At 34.8% G+C, this 10,215-nt stretch overlaps 1 protein-coding gene across 1 annotated transcript; it reads right to left on the bottom strand.

Moving 5' to 3' along the window:
* Positions 1-1,824: 1,824 nt before the first annotated feature.
* On the bottom strand, positions 1,825-2,690 carry LOC104090137 (ethylene-responsive transcription factor ERF096-like). The gene has a single exon (XM_009595193.4). The coding sequence runs from the start codon at positions 2,630-2,632 to the stop codon at positions 2,018-2,020; it is 615 nt and encodes a 204-aa protein (XP_009593488.1). The 5' UTR covers positions 2,633-2,690; the 3' UTR covers positions 1,825-2,017.
* Between the last annotated feature and the right edge of the window lie 7,525 nt (positions 2,691-10,215).

Below are 10,215 nucleotides of genomic sequence, written 5' to 3'. Positions count from 1 at the left end.
CTTCTTTTTTGTTTTCCTTTTGGTGGAGTTTAGGGTTTTCGAACGTACAATATTTATATATGCCTGACAGATGGGAAATAAGAAAGGAATTCTTTCTAAATAAAGTTTTTTGGAAGTGCCAGCGAAGGTTCCATTTGAAGCACCTGCATGGCATGGTTATATTTGTTCGAATATATATATATATATATATATATATATAATTTATATGTTTATTTGACAATTAATTGGTTATTATTTTGGTCAGGAGTGGTCGATGTAGTAATTTATTTATTTATTTCTGGGGCAAAAACCCACGTTTCACGTTTATTTCTTTTGGGTATTATAATCTAGCTCGATCTCGAAGGAAGCTTCTCTTCTATATCTCAAAAGTTGTACGGAAGTTAGCAAATGCAATGCAAGTTTTGTAAAGTTCTCGAGAATATAATTTGAGTAGCATTTCTCTTTAGAAAAGTCGATTGATATCTTATTTCAAGAGATTGAAAAGAGATAGCTAGAAATGTACAAGGATTTTGAATTTATTAACATTTCGGAAGAATTACATAGAATATTAGAAAAACAAAACCCACGTTAAGTTCTACATTTAGTTCTTTTTTGCTTTAATATCAAAGGTTGTGTGAATTTTGCAAATGCAAGTTAAAGGTTCGCTAGAACTCTATCTTTTAAATTTTTTTAAAAACAACTCATCTTATTTCAAGTGATTTTTGATTGAAAAAGAAAATTGTAGATTATATTGACTTTGAAATATTATTTTTTTTAAAGAAAAAGCATAGATTCTTAGAAAAAATCTATCTCATCTCTTGCTGTGTAACCTGACTGGAGACAGTAAATTCAGTTTCACAAACATGTTCACTCGTAGTAGTAATATAGGAAGGATATTGTGGTTCATAACAATAATTCCCAAATAAATAATCTTTTTCATAACAATAATTCCCAAATAAATAATCTTTTCGATCCACAGATTTAACAAGACAATAGAAAAGATCGAATTGAACAATAAACCCGAAAATTGGTATAAACAGTTTGCTTACATTGAATTGTCAAGATTGTTTTCCCCAATGACTAATTTTTCACCAATGAAGAAATTAAATGTTTTTCCTTATATGGAACTCAGGTTTTCCTTAAAACTATGTCAAATCTTACGTCATATTACTTTTAAGCAAATATTAGACATTGTTGTCAATTGTTAATACTCGAAACTATAGTCACATAGTTACCATATACATATCATCAATGGCATGTTGTACAGTTAACACATGTCATCCATGTCCCAACCAAATACTAAAAGTTGATCTAGCTAGAAATTAATGAATTCCCAGTTATAAACCATTTTTTACATAAAATAATTTCTAAGAAAAACATTTCATCTCAAATCGAAAGACACCCTTAATTCCAAATAAAAGTTGATAGTTTTGAGGTAAAACACGTTACTAATGCCATTTATTTCACCTACTCTACATTTCACTGTAAAAAATATTCAGACTAATAAATTTCACAATAAAACTGAACAACGAAAGACTAGGTACTTTCTGGTTCTCGAGTTAAATTTGAATGTAATGTATGTGCTCTATTTTGTATTAGAAATCATACATATACTCCGAAACAGCTAACTATTACTCCTACGAGTTTAGAAGACACTTAGACGTACCTTCATAAACTCGTGTCTGATTCCCGCTTTACCCTAGATTTTCGGACACGAATCTAGATTAATCAGGACCAAAGCGGATATTGGACGTCAGGTGGAAAAATAAAAAAATAAAAAAATAAAAAATAAATTGGTGTTTGATCTATATATTATCAGAATTTAAATCTAATAAAAGTTAAAAGTGATATATAACACAATGCTATATCAGATTTTTCGTAGCTTATTTAAAATCAAAATTGAAATAGTAAATAAAGAGTTTGTAACTCAATTCTGAAATGGGCGCCATATCCTAATTCCGCCCTTTTATATAGAACAAAGAAGCAACTTAAACTAACAATATTTCCCTCTACGACTACTACAAGTTTAGCCTCTAATTCAATTTTCAGCCAATTTTCTCTTCTTTAGAGGTATATTTTCAACAAATGACGACGAAAAAATAGATGATGAAATCTCCGGCGATAGGCAACGCCGTCTCGGAGCCACTCTAACCGGCTCGGATATGTTCGAGCCGATTAAGTGAGGGAAGTTGAGCCGAGCCTTAGAGCCACGGATCTTATATGCGGCTTGGTCATAAGCCAATGCTGCATCTTCGGGTGTCTCGTAAGTTCCCAGCCAAAGCCGGGCGCCTTTCCTATCCGGGTTTCTTATCTCCGCCGCAAATTTACCCCACGGCCTCCGCCTAACACCCCTGTACCGGTTCCAATCCTGAGGTGCGTGCACACCACGCGCCACCACATGCTCCTCCTTGTGCTCCAACTTATCGACTCGTTCCCACGAGCTATTGATACTAGTTAACATATCGCCCCAGCTAATTTCTGCTGTTGGAGAGCTACCAAAACTCGAGTTCGGGCTATTAATATTTTCTGCATTACTAAAACATTGATCGAACGTGGAAAATATTTGTGAAAAATCAGTATCATTTAGAAGATGGAATTTGATGTTTTCAAGGACGGAGAGATCAGAATCTGAGATGGTTGTTTGTTCGTACATTTTTTTGTTTTTTGAGTTTTAAGGAATTTTTTGTTTTGCTACAATGAAGAACTTTAGAGCTTAGTACTGTGAATGAATGATAAGGTTTTGCATTTGCACTTTATATAGAGCAACCAGATTGTCCACTATTTTAATTATGTAGATAAAATAATATTTGTTTAATCAAACACATGGTCTTTTCCTTTAATTATAAGGAGTGTAACTTATAGGAATTTCTTGGAAGCTACGAGCCCATCACTTAGAGTAGTTATTTTGAACATGTGTAAGAGGTGCTCCATTATTTTTTTTGAGTAATAAATTTTTTATTCTTCCTTTTATGATTGATTATATTTTACTCTTGGAATGGGCAACGAAGCATCGTTTGTTTAGTCTAAAAGAGTATAAATTACGAGCACCTATACACATTTGTTAGGAAATATTTCTTGTTTAAGATTATTAAATTCTAACAACTTTCAGAAACTAAATTAGCTAAAACCAAAAAAAATTCAGTTGGTATTATAATGCTTTTCCGATTCACAGTTGCTTAGAAAATGAATTCTTTTTCTCCAAACGATTGACATTTTTTTATTTAGTGGGATAACCAATAACCATGCATGTTCAATATGGTAACTTATTTAAGTAAGACTTGAAGATTTTGATTCGAAACAAATTATAGAAGTATTCTTATTCTTAGGGAAAAGTCAATTTAAAAAATTGAAAGCCAAAAGATTATGACATGTGATGATTTGAAATAAAAGAAATTTGTAAAGCTTTTATTTAAAGAGGAATAAATTGAACTTGGTCCCTGTTTTATATGTTAATTTCAATTTTAGACCCCTATTGTTTAACCAGCTCACATAGAAGTTCCATTTGTTGGAAATCAATTGTTAGAATCGGTGTTTTAAAAGGCATTTCTGGGACTCACCCCTGGGCGGGGCACTTGCAAAATGCCCTGGGGCTCATGTATGGGGTTTAGTTCTGTGAGGCTTACACCCCAAGCACCCGACCGTGCGCCCTAACCACGCCTAACATCCAACGCTCGGGGCTCGCCTAACAGTTCTAACACAAATCACGTGTCGAATTTCCTAATTAATATCGTTGACCTTCAAAATTCTTTAATATATTGATGATAAAAGTTCTATTCATCGATAGAAATATGAAGATTGAGCATAACTCTAATAATGGGACATAGTATTGTGAATTTATATCTTCACTTGTTATTGGTCGTGTCTTAGTTCATTTGTCCCTCCTTATTATACACATTTATTAATTTGATATCTTAAACTAATTTGTATTTATTCATAAAGGTGTAATATTTTAATTATAGTACTGATAAGATTTTATTAATTATTTACTGTTAGGAAGGTAAAATGTGGAGTTTGATCATTTTTTTAAAGAAATTATAAGTTTTTAATTATTTGAAAATTAAAGACATTATACGTAATTTGTATGCAGTAGTTATACTTAAGAATCATGCTAGATATTTTATTTATATATATATATATATATATATATATATATATATATATATATATATATATATATATATATATGCAATTTTACCTATTTATAAATATTTACTGTCATTATATTATTTTATAAAATATTAAAAATTAAATACATATGGGGCTTACGCCCCGTGCCTCGGGACTTACGCCTCGCTGAGGCATATATAAAATGTCTAGCCTTACGTCCACTCCTTTTGAAACACTAATTAGAATCTAACGAGTTGATTTTTCCCCTTTTCTGTGCTTTACTGAAATAGAGAAAGGTAGAGTATCTTTCAAATAAATATGTGCGAAGTTTGAGAATACTAATTAAAAATAACTAAAAAGTAGAAGAAAATGTTAGACAGTGAATGAATATTTTCCCCACACAAAAAAAAAATCCAACCGTCCAAACGGATCAGAAGTCATAGTTACCGCTACCAGTCTTACATTCGTCTTCATTTTCTTTAGATAAATTTTCACAAACCACTATTATTTAGGGGTTATTAGCTAGTTGTAATTATCGTTTACTATATTATTTCCTATAACTATGTTTTCAATTTTTTTTAGAGTGTATTCGATGTATTTAAGCTATTGTATTCATGAATACAGTAGCAAAACTCGACGTGAAACAGGGGATTCAGCTAGACAATTATTGTATTCGACTGTATTCACGATATGTATTTGTGAATACAGTAACATAAATAGCGCAAATCGTGGTCTATTCAGTTATTTTTAAACGAAAAGTGAATCAATTAACACAATAGACTCCTAATATAACTCAAATAACTCAATTACATCACCCATAATCTGTATTTGACGCGAAATTTGCTGAATATTTTTCAACAGAGCAATCGTCGAGTTTCTAATCCTTCCCTTTTCTGTTGATATCGTCCGTGGGTGTTTCTGTTTTCAACCAATAAAATTCGAGATTCATCTATAGTGCAAAAACATATGAATACATACTGCAGATACATTTGAATACATATATACATATGAATACATAAATTATATTAATTAAAAAAAATATATGAATACATTCATGGAATACATCGAGACAATGAATACAATGAAATACATGGAATACAGCGAGATACATTGGAATACAATAAAAATAAATACAATGAATACAATTAAATACATGAAAATACAGCGAGATATATTGAAATACACTTAAAAAAAGGTAACAGAATCTTCAATTTGCTCAGCCCCAAACTCCGTCGTCTTTGTTCAAGAACAACCCTAATGTCGTCTCGTCGAGAGGGCCGCGATTCTGACTCGAAACGTCATTGTTCCCGTTTCGATCATGAACCAAGTCCAAAGAGATCTAGGAAGCACAATAGACCAGTCGAACTTTCCTCTTCTTCTTTGTCTCCTCCGCTACTCAATTTGCAACAAACAGCCATAGACCTCATTCTATTACAACTTCTAGGTGTTCGGAATTGAGGAAACGGTGATTTTAGCTTGGCATGAGAAGAAAGAGCGGAGATTCACCGCTGATGGTAGTGGTGGCGGAGATGCTTTCCAGGAGGAAGAACGATCGACGGATGAACTGATGAGAGAGAATCCATGAGTTTTATGGCTTTGAGAGAGAGAGGATGGAGAAAAATCTGAAAGAATGAGAAAGAAAAATAATACAAAGCGTATTTTATGACTTAAGGGTAGGAGGTGACCATAAATAAATATTTGGCTATAAAAATCAAAAGATAGTTATGAAATATAATTTTTTAAAAGGATATTTATTTAAAATAAATAAGGTATCAACATTTGTTATAGTAGTTAAAAATTTCTTTTCTTTATACTTAACCATAACGTGTATTTGGAGTCGTGCCAAAAAATTGAAGTCAATAGAAAGGAGATTGGTCAAAGTCATCTGTAGTAAAATGAATAAAACATCTTGGTACACTATTTTATATATCCGTACTTATAAAGATACTTGTCTGCTGCTACCACATCATAGTCGAAGAACAATGGAGTAATAAATATTAAAATGAATAAAGAAACGCCTGCTGATCTGGGCTACCGTTGGATCGGGGCTACAAAAGCTCCAAGAAAACTTTTAAAAGTATTCGTCATGTTTTGAAATATAGTTCAAAAGTAATAAAATAGAACAAGGAAAAACAAGCTAAGAGATATAAAGAAAAAGAGTTGAGAGATTCTTATTTCTTCTTCAATTGTGTGTATTTTTTTATCTATTACAATGCATTTATATAGACATGAAAAGTGAAGAAAAATATGTCATTAAATATGTCATTAAGCATTTGAGATAAAGATCATGGAGGAAGATCATGCATGAAGAGTAGGCATCCACCATAATTTAATTTTTCTTATAACACTCCCCCTTGGATGTCCATAGATAATGTGCCTCGTTAAAATTTTATTAGAAAAAACCCTCTAAAAAAATCCTAATGAAGGAAAAAGAGTACACATGTTTATAAATACGCCTTTTGGTTGCCTCGTTAAAAACCTTCAAGGAAAACCCAGTGGGATAAAATCTTGTAAAGAAAAAAGAGTACAACACGTATTAACTCCCCCTGATGAGAGCATCAATTCACATCCTTGAGCCTTCGTATCCCAATCTTGTACAATAGTTTCTTGAAGGTTGACATCGGTAGAGATTTGGTGAACAAATCAGCCATATTATCACTTCAACGAATCTGTTGCACATTGATATCACCATTCTTTTGAAGATCACGTGTGAAAAATAACTTTGGTGAAATGTGTTTTATCCTATCTCCTTTTATGAATCCCCCTTTCAATTAGGCTATGCATGTTGCATTGTCTTCATACAAAATTGTGGATAGTTTGTCACACTTCAAACCACATTTGTCTCTAATAAGATGTATTATAGATCTCAACCATACACATTCTCGACTTGCTTCATGAATAGCAATTATCTCAGCATGATTAGATGAAGTAGCCACGATTAATTGCTTAGTCGATAGTCAAGATATGGCAGTGCCTCCACATGTAAACACATAGCATGTTTGAGATCGAGCCTTGTATGGGTCATATAAATACCCAGCATCGGCATAACTAACAAGATCGGAATTGCAATCATTGCCATAAAATAAGCCCATATCGGTAGTCCCTTTTAAATACCGCAATATGTGTTTGATTCCATTCCAATGTCTCCTTGTAGGAGCAGAGCTATATCTTGCTAAGACATTAACTGAAAAAGTTTTGTCAGGCCTTGTAGTGTTAGCAATATACATTAGTGCACCAATTGCACTAAGATATGGTACTTCAGGACCAAGAAGCTCTTCATTATTTTCATGAGGTCGGAATGGATCTTTATTTATATCGAGTGATCTCACATCCATCGGGGTACTCAATGGATGTGCTTTATCCATATAGAATCGCTTTAAAATCTTTTTAGTGTATGATGATTGATGGACTAAAATTCTATCTTTCATATACTCAATTTGTAGACCAAGACAAAATTTTATTTTTTCAAGATCTTTCATTTCAAATTCTTTCTTTAAACAGTCTACTGCTTTAGGAAGCTCCTCAGAAGTTTCAATGATATTTAAATCATCAACATACACGGCGATTATAACAAATTCAGATCCAGATCTTTTTATAAAGACACAAGGACAAATTGAATCATTCTTGTACACTTCTTTCAACAGGTACTCACTCAGGTGATTATACCACATGCGCCCTGATTGTTTCGATCCGTATAAGGATTTTTGAAGCTTTATGTAATGACCCAATCGGTTGTTTTGAGCATTTGCACTTCGCTCGGTAGTTTACGGGCATGCGTAGCTCCGTATAATGTATTATGACTTATGTGAATCGTCGGTTTTGATTTTCAGGTTATTCGGAATCGAATTGGAAGAATGGATTTCATTGTTGAAGCTTTAAATTGGGAGAGTTGACCAAGTTTAACTTTTTATAAATTTGAACCCGGAACGGAGTTTTGATGGTTCTAGTAGGTCCGTTGGGTGATTTTGGACTTAGGAGCGCGTCCGGATTGTGATTTGGAGGTCCGCAGTGGAATTTGGCTTGAAATGGCGGAAGTTAAATTTTTGAAAAGTTTGATCGGGAGTGAACTTTTTAATATCGGAATTGGATTGTCATTTCGGGAATTGGAATAGCTTCTTTTTGTCATTTGGGACTTGTGTACAAAATTTGGATTCATTCCGGTTTGATTTGCTATGTTTCGGCACGAGTTATTGAAGTTGAAAAGTTCAAAGTTCATAGATTTTAATTTGAGGTGTGATTCGTCGTTTTGATATTATTATGTGTGTTTTGAGGCCTTGAGTATGTCCATATTGTGTTAAGAAACTTGTTGGTATGTTCGGACGGGGTCCCGAGAAGCTTGGTTGAATTTCGGACGTAGTTCGGATCATTTCAAATGGCTTTGCATTGCTGGTTTTTCTGTTGTTACCTGTTGCTTCTGGCGTTCTTCGCGATCGCGAAGGTGTAGCCGGGATCGTGAAAGGTGTTTGTTCAGTGGAGCTATTTGTTCTTCGCGTTTGCGCTTCTGAGGTCGCGTTCGCACTGGGTTGAAGATTTTTGTCTTCGCGTCCGCGTCCATTGCTATGCGTTCGCATAGTGTTGAGGTTTGGTAGCTAGGAGTTGGAGAATTCTTCAACGCGATCGCAAAAGGTGAGTCGCGTTCGCAAAGCTTTGCATCAGTGCTCATCGCGTTCGCGTGGAGTGTATCGCAAACGCGTAGTGCTTTTGGTGGCAGTGTATTTTTGTTCATCGCGAACGCGATGGACTTCCCGCGTTCGCGTAAGAGGATGCCTGGGCAGAAGTATAAAGTACTCTATTTCGGGGGTTTCAGTCATTTTTGCATTTTTGGAACTATGGAGTTCGGATTGAGGCGATTCTTGAGGCAATTTTCACCATGTGAACTGGAATAAGTGTTCTCTACTCATTTTTGATTTTATATCATGAATCTATCTTCGTTTTCGGCATTTGATTGAGGGTTCCAAAAGAGAAATTTGGGGGTTTTAGCCTAAAGCTTCATAAAGTTAATTTTTGAATTTTGAATATCGATTCGAAGTCGGATTTGGGTGAAATTAGTATGGTTGGACTCGTAATTGAATGGGTTGTCGGATTTTGTGAGTTTTGTCAGGTTCCGAGGTGCGGGCCCGGGTTGGATGTTTTGGCCGATTTTGGACTATTGATTAAAGATTCGACCTTTTTCATATGGAATTATTTCCTTGGGCTTTATTTTATGTATTTGAGTTGCTTTTGGCTAGTTTTGAGTCGTTCAGAGGTTGCTACGCGCTAGATGGAATTTTTGGAGTATCGCTTGGCTTGCTCGATATTGGAAATGGCTTGTTCGATGTAAGTAACACTTCTAAACTTTGTGCTGAGGGTATGAAACCCCGAATTACGTGTTATATGATTAGTGTTGAGGTGACGCACATACTAGGTGACGGACATGTGGGCGTGCACCGTGTAAGTTGTCATTCCGTTATTTCTGTGGTACTGTGTAGCTAACTGATCATATCTGTAACCATCAAATTTACGTACTAGAGCTATTGAGATGTGATTCATGTTAGAAACCATGTCTAGGCTACGTGCTTACTCTGTTGGGACCCATTGAGGTCGTTACTACTGTTAAGTTATTTGCTTATATTGCAATTTCATAGTCAGTCATATTTATTTATTTCATATCATACCTCAGTCTCTGTTGCTACATATGGATACATCACATCATTATTTTGGACTGATATTTTATGACATTGAGAGCCCGAGAGACTGGAGAGATTGATGATTGAGTGAGGCTGAGGGCCTGATTGTGAGATACTTTATTATAGCACGTGAGTTGTCCGTGCGGATCCAGTTGTTATACTATAGCACGTGAGTTGTCCGTATGGATCCAGATATTGATACTATAGCACGTGAGTTATTGGTGCAGCACGTGATTTGTCCGTGCGGATTATAGCGCTTGGGCTGTAAGAGCCCCTTCGGAGTCTGTACACACCCCCAGTGAGCGCGGGTACCTACTGAGTGCCGAGTGACTGGGAAGACTGAGTGACTATGAAGACTGAGTGATTGGGAGGACTGAGTGACTTGGAGGACTGAGTGAATTGATACTCTGAGAGTATGCATATGGTCTTTATCACTGATTTGCATCGCATTTGGCATGCACAC

Source organism: Nicotiana tomentosiformis, chromosome 1 (genome assembly GCF_000390325.3).
Source record: "Nicotiana tomentosiformis chromosome 1, ASM39032v3, whole genome shotgun sequence".
Lineage (NCBI taxonomy): Eukaryota > Viridiplantae > Streptophyta > Magnoliopsida > Solanales > Solanaceae > Nicotiana > Nicotiana tomentosiformis.
This window is presented reverse-complemented; position numbering and strand designations above follow the sequence as displayed.